General features: G+C 37.1%; 1 protein-coding gene across 1 annotated transcript in view; it reads right to left on the bottom strand.

Moving 5' to 3' along the window:
- Nucleotides 1–15,743, bottom strand: part of KIAA0586 (KIAA0586 ortholog) — a 138,522-nt gene that overhangs the window by 103,763 nt on the left and 19,016 nt on the right. Inside the window, exons 9-15 of the mRNA XM_052646477.1 lie at nt 14,319–14,442; nt 7,687–7,819; nt 6,888–7,102; nt 6,393–6,465; nt 4,459–4,686; nt 3,379–3,553; nt 112–306 (exon numbers count right to left, since the gene is read on the bottom strand). Of these exons, the coding sequence (XP_052502437.1) occupies nt 112–306; nt 3,379–3,553; nt 4,459–4,686; nt 6,393–6,465; nt 6,888–7,102; nt 7,687–7,819; nt 14,319–14,442 (1,143 nt within the window). The remainder of the gene's footprint in view (nt 1–111; nt 307–3,378; nt 3,554–4,458; nt 4,687–6,392; nt 6,466–6,887; nt 7,103–7,686; nt 7,820–14,318; nt 14,443–15,743) is intronic.

Here is a 15,743-nt window from a genome sequence, read left to right as displayed (position 1 = left end):
AGCAACACATAAAGGAAAAGTACATGACTACTGTGTCAATACCATTTTGTAAGTCATGTTATTGCCAAATAGAATTTTTTAATTTATGCCATATATTTTGTTGGGTCTTACCTAAAAGAACTGCCATAGGAATCAGATGACCTTCCAGTGTACCTGAAAAAGTAGGCATTTCCCGGCTTGGGCTGAACAAATACTGCTGATCACCAGGAGACAGTGTAGTAATAGAATGTTGCAACTTAGAATCCACCTTTGTAGGTTTCGTGGCAGAAAAATCTGTTTGTGTTCTTATAGACTTTACTTTCGTGCCTATAATAATCATCAATGGCAGATATTTTAAAATATTGTTTGAACATCTACAAATATAGCAACTCTTCTCCACATAAAGATCTCACTCTATGTAACAAGGTTATAGGACCCCAAAATACAAGTAACATATAAATCAAGGAGTGACAAACTTTTTCTTAAGTGGCCAGATAGGATATATTTTAGCCTCATGGCCCAAGTGGTCTCAGTGACAACATCTCGGTTCTACTGTAGCATGAAAGCACTCATAGACAAATACATAAATGAATGTGTTCCTATGTTCCAACAGAGCTTTATGTATAAAAACAGGCATGTAGCCTGCAGGTTGTGGTTTTTCAATCTCTGAATAGATGCAACAACTTGTGCAAATAATATGATAGAAAAGATACAATGACTACGGGAATTCCCTATTAAGACTCTGTGCTTCCAATCCAGGGAACCTGGGTTCAATCTCTGGTCAGGGAACGAAGATCCCACATGCTGCATAGTGCAACCAAAAAATAAAGACAAAAGTTAAAAAAAAAGAAAAAACGAAATGATATAATGACTACGAAAAAATGTTGATTAAGATTTGAAAGAATATTCAGCATGTATTACTTTACTCACATTTTTTCCAACAGGTGTAAAAAAGTTTAAGATCATTTTTGGAATTGAAAATTTTTTTCATCCTCTCATTATTCTGAATAACCAGACTTTATCCTTAGAAATAATGTAAAGATAATCAAATTCTATACTTATTAAAACCTTGCAAAAGTCAAGTAAAAGTGTAAAGGAAAAGAAACTAAAATCTCTTCTAAATTAAATTAATACCTGACATTACTACATTTTTAGTTTTAAAATATGAGTAGTTTTAAAAAGAAACACAAGCTGGAATCAAGATTGCTGGGAGAAATATCAATAACCTCAGATATGCAGATGACACCACCCTTATGGCAGAAAGTTGAAGAGGAGCTAAAAAGCCTCCTGATGAAAGTGAAAGAGGAGAGTGAAAGAGTTGGCTTAAAGCTCAACATTCAGAAAACGAAGATCATGGCATCCGGTCCCATCACTTCATGGGAAATAGATGGGGAAACAGTGGAAACAGTGTCAGACTTTTTTTTTTTTGGCTCCAAAATCACTGCGGATGGTGATTGCAGCCATGAAATTAAAAGATGCTTACTCCTTGGAAGAAAAGTTATGACCAACCTAGATAGCATATTCAAAAGCAGAGATGTTACTTAGCCTACTAAGGTCCATCTAGTCAAGGCTATGGTTTTTCCTGCGGTCATGTATGGATGTGAGAGATGGACTGTGAAGAAGGCTGAGCATTGAAGAATTGATGCTTTTGAACTGTGGTGTTGAAGAAGACTCCTGAGAGTCTCTTGGACTGCAAGGAGATCCAACCAGTCCATTCTGAAGGAGATCAACCCTGGGATTTCTTTCGAAGGAATGATGCTAAAGCTGAAACTCCAGTACTTTGGCCACCTCATGCGAAGAGTTGACTCATTGGAAAAGACTCTGATGCTGGGAGGGATTGGGGGCAGGAGGAGAAGGGGACGACCCAGGATGAGATGGCTGGATGGCATCACGGACTCAATGGACGTGAGTCTGAGTGAACTCCGGGAGTTGGTGATGGACAGGGAGGCCTGGCGTGCTGTGATTCATGGGGTCACAAAGAGTCGGACATGACTGAGCGACTGAACTGAACTGAGTTTTATAAATCTGGACTCATAAATATCCTTTTATGATACAAAAAAAAAATTTTAGTACTACATCTATAATTTTCTTATCACCTTCTCAAGTACTGATTCATTCAACTGAATGAATGTTTTGCTTACAAGTTTATTTAAAATATATTCTGTCAGCATTTAAAATGTGTTTGCCATCATTCCAGACAAAGGGAATACAAGTACTGAATAAACCAACTGTACTCATGTAGCTTATAACTTCTTAAGGAAAAAAACTGATAAACAGAAATACATCAGATGGTGAAGGGCAATATGCAGAGAAAGGGAATAGTGAGGGTTAGGTGATGATACTTTGGATGAGATGGTCAACATAGACCTCTCTGAGTAGCTAACAGCTAAGAACAGAGACTGAAAGAACTCAGAGTGAGCCATGCAAGGGTCTATGGGAAAAGCTCTCCAGGCAGGGGAAATAACAGGTACCAGGGCCCAAAGAGGAGGTTGTATCCATAGGTTCTCAATCACTTTATCATTAAGGGTTAATTCATAGAGTGATTTTTGGATTTGAAAGTATTTTAAAACCTTGGGTCATTTTTTGCAAAAGTTTCCAAATCCCAAATATAAGTTAACAGCAAGCTCTAATAAATCAAGGAAACATTAGGGTAAACATCATCCACAAAGCCTACTGAAACAAAATCTATAAGATTTCTAGATAAACTGACACCCTATATGATCAATTAACTTTTGTAAAGGAAAGGAAAAATAAAGTAACCACCCACTCACAAGACAGGATCAGAAAGGAAAATGAACTGGGATCCACAAGTTACAGCATATTATCAAAGTAGCTTACAGACTGCTAAAGCACAAGCTGAGAAATTTCAAACTGTAACCAAAGTCAACAGACTCAATACTTAACTAAAAGTTATATTTAAATATGCTAGTAAAATGGTATGTGTGAATCAAAACATATAGTGATAAATAAAGATATTTCTACTTGTATATAAACATGATAAAGAATTTTTCACTTCTGCTACTTAAGGCTCTTTGAGAACAAACCAAACTTTAAAAGTGCCCATAAGCACTTTTATGATAATGTACAGCATATGGCTCATCTTTCTGTCCATAAAGAACATGATAGGCTAAGATCTGCAAGAACAGTCTATGTTCTCTAATATTATAATTTAAATTGCTTAAGAGTCATCATCTCATAAATTTTATCATGTTTATCTGAAGATACCATCTAATACTACTTTTCCCTCCAATATTTCAAGTCTGGTCTGTTTTTTCCTACTCTCCTGGAAGGAAATATTTCCATCCCTAAGCATGATATAATTTGAATGTATTAATAAATAACTAGCAAAAATTAAACTTTATATATTAAACTGATACCACAAAAAATGAGGTTTCATACCTTTAACTCGTTCTATTACTTTTGGTCTCTGTGGTCTGGACTTAGGAGATGGAGAATTAAATCTGAGATATGGTCCTTTTTTAAGAGTGCTGCGGTGACCCTGATAAACTGGTTTTCCATAGATTTGTAACATATAATCCTTGTCTTGCACCACTGTGGTTGCTTTCAAAAATCCCTAAGTACACAAAGGTATTCAACTCATCAGCAAAATAGTCATCAAACACTTATCTCATTTTTCTAAAACCTCCTTTTGCCAGCTTAAGTACTATATTAAGAATGATCAGATCAGGAAAATCCTCTATATTAAATAGCTCTTAAATTCTGGAGACAATTTCCAAACTGCAGTTTTAAAGTTTTCAAAAGCATGAAAATTAAAGACAAAAATCATTTACCCAAGAAACATGAAGATTCTTACACTACTAAGCATATTTTCAGTACCAAAAAGAAAGCTTAAACATATTTTACACCTGAAAGTAGTAACTTTCAAGTACAGTAAAATGACACAAACCAAGTCTTTAAATAATTTTCTACATTTCTGATCCCACCTTCAATCATAATCTAAATGCCACAGAAAAGTAGCCTTTATTGAACATCTGCTGAGCACCAAGCACTGAATTAATTACATGCTTTATTAACCTGCCCAACAATCCATGTTTGGCATTAACAAAGTTACTACTCAGGGCAGCCAAAAAATTCCCTCCAGAGCATCAAGTACCTTGCCATGCAGTCATTGGGCACTAAACAGACATTTATTAAACTGATAAATAACCAAACAAAAACACACACATATACAATTCTGAATACCATGAACTAAAAAAACCTAATTTTTGGATGACGATTTCTAAATAAATCCAGTATAACTGAAATACTATACGTATGTCAACGCAAAAGGAAAGAATGGTGTACTCCGTGCAATAATTTCTACATTACAGATATCAAAACCTCTAAATATCAGTAGTTAAAGACGGTTCTCATTTGTATAGCCACTCATATTTTTAAAACATTTTCACAGTCATTTCATTATTCATATCTTTAATAATTATGCAACATTTACATCATAAAACCAGATTAGGATCTTACTTCTCTTCTCTCTCTCTGTAAGCTTGAAGCAGGCATGCTCCTTATAGGTGGATTCCGAAGACGATCCTCTTTTTGTTTTTGAGAATGTTTTCTTGGAATTACAGAGTTGTTTACAGTTTTATCTTGTGTGTTGGTTTTAATATATTTATTCATGTTGTAAGCTCTCTTGTTCCTTTCATTCTTCTGATCAAATCTCTTTTGTTCATAATCTTTTCTCGTCAGTTCATCCTTAATACAAGCAAAACTAAAATTACTTAAAATCTATCCAAGTAGTAACACTTCACATCCAAAGTTGTTGTTTAGCTGCTAAGTTGTGTCTGACTCTTTAGCGACCCCATGGACTGTAGCCCGCCAGGCTCCTCTGTCATGGTGTTTCCCAGGCAAGAATACTAGAGCAGGTTGGCATTTCCTTCTCCGGGGACCTTCCTGACCCAGGGATCAAACCCCTGACTCCATGTCCCCAGCACTAGCAGGCGGATTCTTTACCACGGAGGCACCATGGAAGCCCATTTTTTCCTACTGTTATAGAAATATGATTTAGCAGTTTCAAAAGCTTTATAAATAAATGATATTGGTTCACATATGAATAAAAATTCTTTTTAGATTAAACAAAAAATTTAAAAGACTAGTATTTTATGGAGCAGAGGAATGAGAAACAGTAGATGATCTTCAGGGATAAGAGGGCAATTTTTCATCATAGAGGTTTTTATACTTTTTGATGTTTAAACCATATGAAGATAGTAACTTCAAATATTAAATTAAAAAATAAGTTTTCAAAAAGTAAAAATTTTGTAAGAAAGTTCTGAGATATTTATAAATTAGAAGTTACTTGAAGGTTTAAAGAAGCATATTTTGCATGACATCTACTGTTACAGTTACATATACTGCTAGTCATCTGAAGAACCAGACGTGAACTCCAAGTCTTTTGACCCATAGGTCAATTTTTCCTCTGGTGCATCACATAGCAGCTAATATAAACTCTTTATGTATTGGAGATACATATTCTTAAAACAGTGTATTTTAGAGAGCTCCCTGGTGGTCCAGTGGTTAGGACTCTGTGCTTTCACTGTCAAGGGCCCAGATTCAAACCCTGGTCAAGAAAGTAAGATCCCCAAAGCTGCATGGTGTAGCCATTAAAAAAAAAAGAGAGAGAGAGAGACAACAAACAAAACAACACACACACACACACACACACACACACACACACAACCTCCCCACCCTCCCAAAAGAAGTGTTATCTTAGTGTTTAATGCTATGGAAACCAAACTAACACTTCACCCTGCTATAACTGTGAGTAAGCATATACACATATCTTACAGTCAGGAAAAAAACACTTTGCACCTCCAGGTAAAAATGAGTTAACTTGTCTAGTTTTGCTTAAAAATACATAAAATATTGAGAAATTTCCTTTAAATTACTGACCACCTAATAAAAAGAACTCTCCTGAATTTTTGCAATACTAATGTCTGTAGATACACCATAAGACGTGTGGAAGTGAGAAAGTGGCAATTTTTCCATCTGGAACTGACTTCTCTAAACACAGTAACCTTAGAGATTTTTGTGGAGTATTCTCCTTTTAAGTAACTTTGATGCTTTTACTTTGGTAAGCCAATGCCCTAAATCTGCTGTCTTCCTAAGTATACCTTTTTATGTCTACTTTCTTTTCCAAATGCTTTTGCTAAATTTTCTTTGAAATCACTCATATTTTAGTAGTTGTCTACAATTTTCCAGTTAACAGCCATAATATAATTTATGAGACAAAGCACATGTTGAATAAAATGGACCTTATTACTAATAAGTACAATGGGTGATAAGAGTGAAATTAAGACTTACAAGTGGACTTATAAAGAGTATTTTGAGAATAGCTATGATACTTATAAATTGGAGTCAATTCTTATCTCTTAAGAATTCACTTAATTCTTTTCAATACCTACTTGAATTTCTGCAGAAATCGTTTTAATCCAGTCATCTACAGTCTTTTTGATCCGAATCTTCTCTGATATCTCCCTACAAAAGAGAAAAAATAATTTTCTTAGATTAACATTAAAGGTTCTAAGAACAGATCTCCTATCTAACTTTGAATCTACTGTGTAGCCCAATAGCCTTCATTTGAAAAGGAAAAGCCAATGTTATTAGTTTCATCCAATGTTTCAAGGATGCCTGCAAAGCATATGTAGATTCCAGTGAATACATACCAAAAAGAGAAAAAAAAAATTAAAGGGAAAATTAACACCTGTGAAAAATAATAGCAGCAGGCATATAACTAAATTCCAACTTTATAATAAGCCCACACTATCAAAGGCAATGAAGAATCTTTTCTAAACATCAAAACACATTAAAGCAAAAGGAAGTGCTTAGAAAAAAAATGAAGAGAGCCTGTAAACTGGCAGTTTCATAAAAAACCCTGGGATGCCAACATCCTGTCCTACCTGTTGTTGGATAGAGCATTGATAAATGAATACATGGCAGCTCCATCCTTTGCACGAATTATAGCTTCCAGATTTTCTTCAAGTACTTTTTTATTATTTTGTACTCCTCTTAAAATCTTCTCAGCATCTTTCAATACAGATCTTGTATTTGTTATTTGAAGCTTAATGGAATTCTGTGGAAGATCCGCAAGCCCTGACATCTGAGATTCTTTCAACTTAGAAGATAAAAAGGCAAGAATATCAATATGTAAAACTTATATTCATATTTTAATCCACATAAGAGCTGTTAGTATAGTTTGGGGCATATACTATACCAGTCTAAGGAATGAATTTGTCAAATTGAAGAGCTATAAAAGAATACTCAGCAACTAAAGTTTCTTTCCATTTAGATGTGTACTGTGAATGTTCAGTAAAATGGGGCTGGGAAGCCCATAGTAGTTCAGTGGCCTATAAAGGCTCTATCTGGGTGAAGAAAGCTAAACAAATTAACAGCAAGTTGGCTCTGGGTAGGCAGGGCAGACAATGTGAACTGGATAAATAAGGGCCATTCACATTCCCCTTCCACCTTCCTTCCTCTCCAACTTGAGAGTGTGTGGCTCACTCTTAGCCAAGGAGTAGGAAGTAGAAATCACCTGCAGAGGGCTTTTGGAAAAGTTCTGCAAGGGAAACAAGCTGGGCTGACTCGTCTTTCAGTGCTCTGTCTTCATCCTCCTCCTGCTTTGTCTTGGCAACTTTATTTCTTCATAATTTTTACCTTTGCTCATCATTAATTTTTTTCAAGACTTTGTTCGCACTTTACCTGGAGTGTGCTATTTGTTTCTTTCCTCTTTTGATCAAGTTCATGAAGAATATCGTCAGACTTCTGCACAGTCACTTTAGCTGTTCCTAGTTCTTCATAGGAAGGAAATCTTTTAGTGGCTATAGCATCAATGCTGAAAAAGATTTCAAAGTAAAGTTTTCTAAACTGCCACAAATTCAGTAAACATTTGATGATATAAATCTTTGATACATTCTTAGTTATATGAATTCTAAATGGGTCCTATTAAAATTGCACAAAGAATCAGTCAATTATGTGGTTAAACATACAAAACACAAAAATTGCAAGAAATAAAATTACTCTGACCAGATTGGTTTAAGAATAGTAGGAAAAGAGCAGAAAATGGTTTTGCTTGGAAGAAACGAATGCGCAGAAGCACTTCTAGAATGGTAGAGTAATAATCTCTAAAATCTACTCCTGAATAAAAGCAAACAAAACACTAGCAAAAATGGTCAAATCAGCTTTTTCAGAATGGTGGAAATTAAACAAAAGCTTGTAGGAACATTTACTTAACAAGAATGGCTGACAAGAACAGCAAGCTCTCTGGTATTTTAAATTGCTCTATTCCCAGAGGCCTTTCTCCAACTCTGAGTAGCTTTGAAAATCAACAGCCTCATCATCACTGTAGCTGTGAAAACTGACAGCCTCACAGCCACTAAAAGGGTGGAAAAAGTCATATTCACAAGGTTTCTCCTTAAATCTGACTCAGTGAGAAATCCTATCCCAGGGTCATTTTTTGAAAACAGTAGCAACTGCTTAACATCTTAGCTGCCTGAGGGAGTCATGCCAGTTGAAGCAAACAAGAGGGTGGACAATAAGCCAAAAAACTGAGGAAGGAGATGTCCACGATGGAGTTGTTTGTTTTTTTAATTTTTGGCCACACCCCGTGGCATGTGGAACCTTAGTTCCCTGACCAGAGGTCCAAGCCATACCTCTGCACTGGAAGATGGGAGTCTTAACCACTGAATTGCCCGGCAAGACCCCACGGTGGAGTCTGAAAAGCTCTGAAACACTAGTGGGGCTCTAGAAGGTCACATGCATGTACAGGGCTCTATGCATGCAAAAGAATGACCTAAGAAGGGCATAATCTTTCACATCTGGCTGACCATGAACTCTTTACGAGTAGGAAGTTAGGATTAAAATAGGCTTACAAACTGCTGGAGCACTGAAGGTGTTCCCCAGTGTATACACACACACATACACACACACACACACACACACAGCCCCTTGGCAAAGATAGCAAGATTCATTCATTCAAAATAGTTAAGGAAATCTTCCAATCATTAGCTGACTTAGCTAATCAAATGGAGACTTGCTACACATAATAACGAATAAAAATTATAGAATTAGTCCAGGAAAATCATTAAACAGCAACAAGAATAATAACCAGCAATAACAACAAACGCTGGTGGGAGGGTGGGAGTTGATGGAAGCATCTAATTTCCAGAACTGGCCCATTAAACTATTTTACATGTCTAATTTTCAACAAAAAGTTGTGAGATACAAAGAAATAGGAAATATAGCTCAGACACAGGAAAAAGAATATCAGTAGAAACTATCCTTGAGGAACTCCAAATATTGGACTTAACTAGAGAAAGACCAAAAATTAGCTACTATAAGTAGAGAAAAGTATCAGTCCCTGGGTTGGGAAGATCTCCTGGAGGACAGCATGGCAACCCACTCTAGTCCTCTTGCCTGCGAAATCCCATGGATAGAGGAGCCTGGCAGGCTACAGTCCATGAGTTTGCAAAGAGTCAGACACAACTGAGTGACTAACACTTTCACTTTTCAAAAGAATGAAAGGACTGATGCTGAAGTTGAAGCTCCAATACTTTGGCCACCTGATGCAAAGAGCCAACTTACTGGAAAAGACCCTGATGCTGGGAAAGACTGAAGGCAAAAGAAGGAGGGTGGCAGAGGATGAGATGGTTAGATACACTGACTCAATGGACATAAATCTGAGCCAACTCCTGGAGATAGTGAAGGACAGAGGAGTCTGGTGTGCAGAAGTCCATGGGGTTGCAATAACTTAGAGACTGAACAACAACAAAAATAATAATGAAGTCTTGGGAATTCCCTGGTGGTCCAGTGGTTAGGACTCCATGCTGAGGGCCTGGGTTCAATCTCTGGTCAGGGAACTAAGATCCTACAAGCCACAGAGCAAGACCAAAATAAATAAACAAATAAGAATGAAGTCTCATCAAACAAAGAATACCAAAAAAGAGAAAAGCTACTGGACTTCTGTGGTAGAACAGTGGATAAGAATCTGCCTACCACTGTGGGGGACGTGAGTTCCATTTCTGGTCTGGGAAAATTCCATATGCCATGAAGCAACTAAAGCTCATGCACTACAACCACTGAGCCCGTGCGCCATACAGCCCGCATGCCACAACCACTGAGCCCACATACAGAGACCATCCTCTGCAATGAGAGAAGACACAACAAGAAGGCTGTGCACTGTAACAAAGAGTAGGCCCCACTTACCACAACTAGAGAAAGCCCACAAGCAGCAACAAAGACCCAGCAAAGCCAAAAATAAATAAATAAATAATTTTTTCTTTTTTTAAAGAGAAATTCTGGAGTTGAAAAATACAGCAATTGAAATGCAAAATTCACCTGACAGGCTAAACTGCATATTCAAATTGGTAAGAGAAAGAATCAGCAGATAATCCAGTTTGAGGAATGGGCTTCCAAGGTAGTGCTAGTGGTAAAGAATCTGCCTGCCAATGCCGGAGACGCAAGTGACTTGGGTTTGATCTCTGTGACAGAAAGATCCCTTGGAGTAGGAAATAGCAACCCGCTCTATTATTCTTGCCTGGAAAATTCCATGGACAGAGGAGCCCGGTGGGCTATAGTCTATGGGGCCACAAAGAGTTGGGTGTGACTGAGTGACTGAACACAGTTTGAAGAACAGAGCAAAAAAAGAACAAAAAAACCTAAAATCCTTAAGACCTGTCAGATACCATCAAGCATAACAACAAACAACATAGCCCAAGGAGAAAAAAAAGATCATGTGTACTATTTAACTGTGTACAAAAATAACAGCCAAAAAACTCCCTGACTTAATGAATGTTAATTCAGTCATCCAAGAAGATCAACAAAATTTTAGGAGGATGAACTCAAAGAGATCCACATTTAGACACATCAAACTGTCAAAAGCCTAAGACAAAGAGAGAATCCTTAAAGATAAAAGTGATTCATTATATACAAAGTATCCTTAGTAATACTGCTCTTTACAGCATCGGACCTTGCTTCTATCACCAGTCCCATCCACAACTGGGTGTTGTTTTTGCTTTGGCTCCACCGCTCCATTCTTTCTGAAGTTACTTCACCACTGATATCCAGTAGCATATTGGGCACCTACCGACCTGGGGAGTTCATCTTTCAGTGTCCTATCTTTTTGCCTTTTCATACTATTCATGAGGTTCTCAAGGGAACAATACTGAAGTGGTTTGCCATTTCCTTCTCCAGTGGACCACATTCTGTCAGACCTCTCCACCGTGACCCGTCCGTCTTGGGTGGCCCCACATGGCATGGCTTAGTTTCACTGAGTTAGACAAGGCTGTGGTCCATGTGATCAGATTGGCTAGTTGTCTGTGATTATGGTTTCTGTCTGTCTGCCCTCTGATGCCCTCTCTCAGTGCCTACCGTCTTACTTGGATCATCGAAAAAGCACGAGAGTTCCAGAAAACCTTCTATTTCTGCTTTATTGACTATGCCAAAGCCTTTGACTGTGTGGATCACAATAAACTGTGGAAAATTCTGAAAGAGATGGGAATACCAGACCACCTGACCTGCCTCTTGAGAAATCTGTTGGCAGGTCAGGAAGCAACAGTTAGAACTGGACATGGAACAACAGACTGGTTCCAAATAGGAAAAGGAGTACGTCAAGGCTGTATATTGTCACCCTGCTTATTTAACTCATATGCAGAGTACATCATGAGAAACGCTGGGCTGGAGGAAGCACAGCTGAAGTCAAGATTGCCAGGAGAAATATCACTAACCTCAGATATGCAGATGACACCACCCTTCTGGCAGAAAGTGAAGAAAAACTAAAGAGCCTCTTGATGAAAGTGAAAGAGGAGAGTGAAAAAGTTGACTTAAAGCTCAACATTCAGAAAACTAAGATCATGGCATTTGGTCCCATCAATTCATGGCAAATAGATGGGGAAACAGTGGAAACAGTGGATGACTTTATTTTTGGGGGCTCCAAAATCACTGCAGATGGTGACTGCAGCCATAAAATTAAAAGACGCTTAATCCTTGGAAGGAAAGTTATGACCAACCTAGACAGCATTTTAAAAAACAGAGACATTTCTTTGCCAACAAAGGTCCGTCTAGTGAAGGCTATGGTTTTTCCAGTGGTCATGTATGGATGTGAGAGTTGGACTATAAAGAAAACTTAAGCACAGAAGAATTGATGCTTTCGAACTGCGGTGTTGGAGAAGACTCTTGAGAGTCCCTTGGACTGCAAGGAGATCCAACCAGTCCACCCTAAAGGAGATCAGTCCTGGGTGTTTGTTGGAAGGGCTGATCCTGAAGCTGAAACTCTAATATTTTGGCCACCTGATGTGAAGATCTGACTCACTGGAAAAGACCCTGATGCTGGGAAAGATTGAGGGCAGGAGAAGGGGATGACAAGAGGATAGATGGTTGGATGGCATCACCGACTCGATGGACCTGGGATTGGGTAGATTCTGGGAGTTGGTGATGGACAGGGAGGCCTGGCGTGCTGCGGTTCATGGGGTTGCAAACAGTCAGACACAACTGAGCAACTGAACTGAACTAAACTGATCCTTAGTAAGATTAACAATATATTTCTCATCAGAAATCATGAAATCTAGAAGGCAGTAAAATGATATATTCAAAGCACTAAAAGGACAAGAGTATCAACCAAAAAGTCTACATCCAATAAAACTATGCTTCAAAGATAAAAATTATGACATTTCCAGATAAATAAAACAGAGAGCATTCATCACTAGCAGACCTACCCTATAGTAAATACTAAAAAGAGTCCCTTAGGGTGAAATAAAAGGACATTATGCACTAACTCAAATCCACATGAAGAAATAAAGAGTATGGGTGAAAGTTAACTGTATCAGGTCAGTCCAGTTCAGTCGCTCAGTCGTGTCCGACTCTTTGCGACCCCATGAATCGCAGCACACCAGGCCTCCCTGTCCATCACCAACTCCCGGAGTTCACTCAAACTATGTCCATTGAGTCAGTGATGCCATCCAGCCATCTCATCCTTGGTCGTCCCCTTCTCCTCCTGCCCCCAATCCTTCCCAGCATCAGAGTCTTTTCCAATGAGTCAACCCTTCGTCTGAGGTGGCCAAAGTACTGGAGTTTCAGCTTTAGCATCATTCCTTCCATAGGTAAATATAAAAAACAGTATTAAATTATTTGTTTATAACTCTCTCCTTCTATCTGTTATAAAAGACAACTGTGTAAAACAGTAATTATCAAGCTGTAGGGACAAGCTTATAATGTATAAAGATATAATTTGTATGATAATAATAGCAGAAAGAAAAGAGGAGGGAGTCAATCTATATTGCAGTAAAGTTTCTGAATCCTATAGAAATTAAACTGGTATTAATCCTAACTAGATTGTTTTAAATTAAGATGTTAATTGTAGTTCCTAGGGCAACTACTGAGAAAATAACTCGAAAAAAAAAATAGTTAAGAAAGCAATAAGGGAATTAAAATGTTATACTAGAAAATATCTATTTAATGTTAAAAAGACACTATGGAGGAAGAGTAGAATAAAAAAAGGACCTAAGATATATAAAAACATATAACAACATGACAGACATAAATCTTACTTTATTAGTAATTACACTAATGGTAACAGACTAAAATTGTACAATGTCTCACGAAATTATACAAAACGTAGCTTATTTAGTTTTTGTTACTGTACTTTTCATGACATTCAAGAAAAAAATTATACTGGCTGACTATACCTTGACTTTTACTATTTACTTGACTTTTTAAAAACTTTTTATAATGTAAAGTTTCAAACACAAAAGTAGAAATAGTAGCATAATGACCTCCATATACCCTTATCTACCTACATCAATAACTAACTCACGGCTATCTATCTTCATTTCATTTATACTTCCAACCTGGTTTTCCCCACCCTGCACTGGATTATTATTGAAGCAAATCCCAGATATCATTTAATCAGAAATGAACAGTAAATAATCTACATTTTGAGAAAATTAGATGTATTCATTGGTGGCTTAGATGGTAAAGAATCCGCCTGTGGTGCTGCGGCAGACCTGGGTTTGAACCCTGGGTTGGAAAGATTCCCTAGAGAAGGCAAAGGCTACCCACTCCAGCATTCTGGCCTAGAGAATCTCCATGGACAGAAGAAACTGGCAGGCTACAGTCCATGGGGTCACAAAGAGTCAGACATGACTGAGCAACTAAACACACACACATTGTATAATTATAGAAAAGAGGAAAGATATATTAGCAGAAGAAAATGGTAACTAAATCTAAGACAATTTTTAAAAGCAATCTCATAAATCCATTAAAATTCCTGAAGAAATTTTAGAACTATAAAAAAAAAAAAACTCTGTTCAACCTAGTTTGCATTCCAATCTCATTTTTACCTGTTTCTCCTCTCAGGATTCCATCCCATTTTTGACCTAGCTAGTGAGGTTTTGTCTGAAGATTCACTTATTCTCGTCAAAGAATCACGGTTATTCAGAATTTGTTCCAAGAATCCTACACTTCCTAAGATACAAGAAATACAGTATCATTTTTCAAGTACTAATTCATTTCTCTTTTATGTAACAGCTCACACGTTTGTACTAAATTAGTTTCACATGGTAATGATCTACTCATTTCACTCTACAAGGCAGACTACATATACATCAAAAACTAAACATTTATAACTCATGGAAACTATACTTGTAAAAGTTTAGGCCTGAATTAATTTCCATTACAGAAGAAAAAGAGTATGAATGAGAAGTAACATCATGGCAAAGCCCTGTATACAGAAATATTTTTATAGACAGTAAAAGGGAGATTTAACAGTTTCTTCATAACTAGTATTGGCTGAATCTTCCTTTTAGCCTCATCTTTAATGAGACTACTTATCAATTTTTTTGGTGGTTAAGGTTGCTTTGCTTAATAAAGATTATATTTCTTAAATTACTTAAGAGTCTTTAAATATGTCCAGGACAAGATTGAATGCATTTAAATAATTCCAAAAGTGAAAGCTTATACTTAACATCTCTGCTTACTTTTACTATAAATACTATAAGGATCTAAAACAAATTATTATTTCTTGTCAATTATAAAGGTTATTAGCATTTTTCTAACTGAACATGATAATGTTAAATTTCTTAGTTTTATTATACAAACTCACATTTAAAAATAATATAAGTAAACATGATAATCAGCTTACTTTCAACAATGCATTATTTTTATTTATTAATAACAATTTTCATTAAAGGTTTACATAATAACTTGCAGAAGATAGAATAATTACAAAGGTTTATCTCCAACTGCTTCTACAAAGAATCAAAAGCAGCTTCATTTGCCCAGTATCACTTAAAGAAAAATATTAAAAACAGAGGTCCCACTTCAGTTCATTTGCTGTTTTTTTAAGTTGCTCAGTTGTGTCTGACTCTCTGAGACCCCATGGACTGTCGCCCACCAGTCTCCTCTGTTCATAGGATTTCCCAGGCAAGAATACTGGAGTGGGTTAGGGTTACTATTTCCTTGTCTAGTGGATCTTCCTGACCCTGGAATTAAACTCATGTCTCCTGCTTGGCAGGCAGATTCTTTACCACTGAGCCACCTGGGAAGTCCATGTGAGGGAATTATAAATCCTAAGTGTGGAAATCTATTCCTAACTTGAGATAGGTCTAACAAAAGTTGTTGCTTTGGTTGTTTAATTGCTTAGTCGTGTTCAACTCTTTTGCAACCCCATGGACTATAGCCTACCAGGCTCCTCTGTCCACAGGATTTCCCAGACAAGAATACTGAAGTGGGTTGCCATTTCCTTCTCCACGGGCTCTTCCTGACCC

This window comes from Budorcas taxicolor, chromosome 10 (genome assembly GCF_023091745.1).
Source record: "Budorcas taxicolor isolate Tak-1 chromosome 10, Takin1.1, whole genome shotgun sequence".
Classification (NCBI taxonomy): Eukaryota; Metazoa; Chordata; class Mammalia; order Artiodactyla; family Bovidae; genus Budorcas; species Budorcas taxicolor.
Note: the sequence above shows the minus strand (reverse complement) of the source record. Positions and strands in the feature narration are given on the sequence as shown.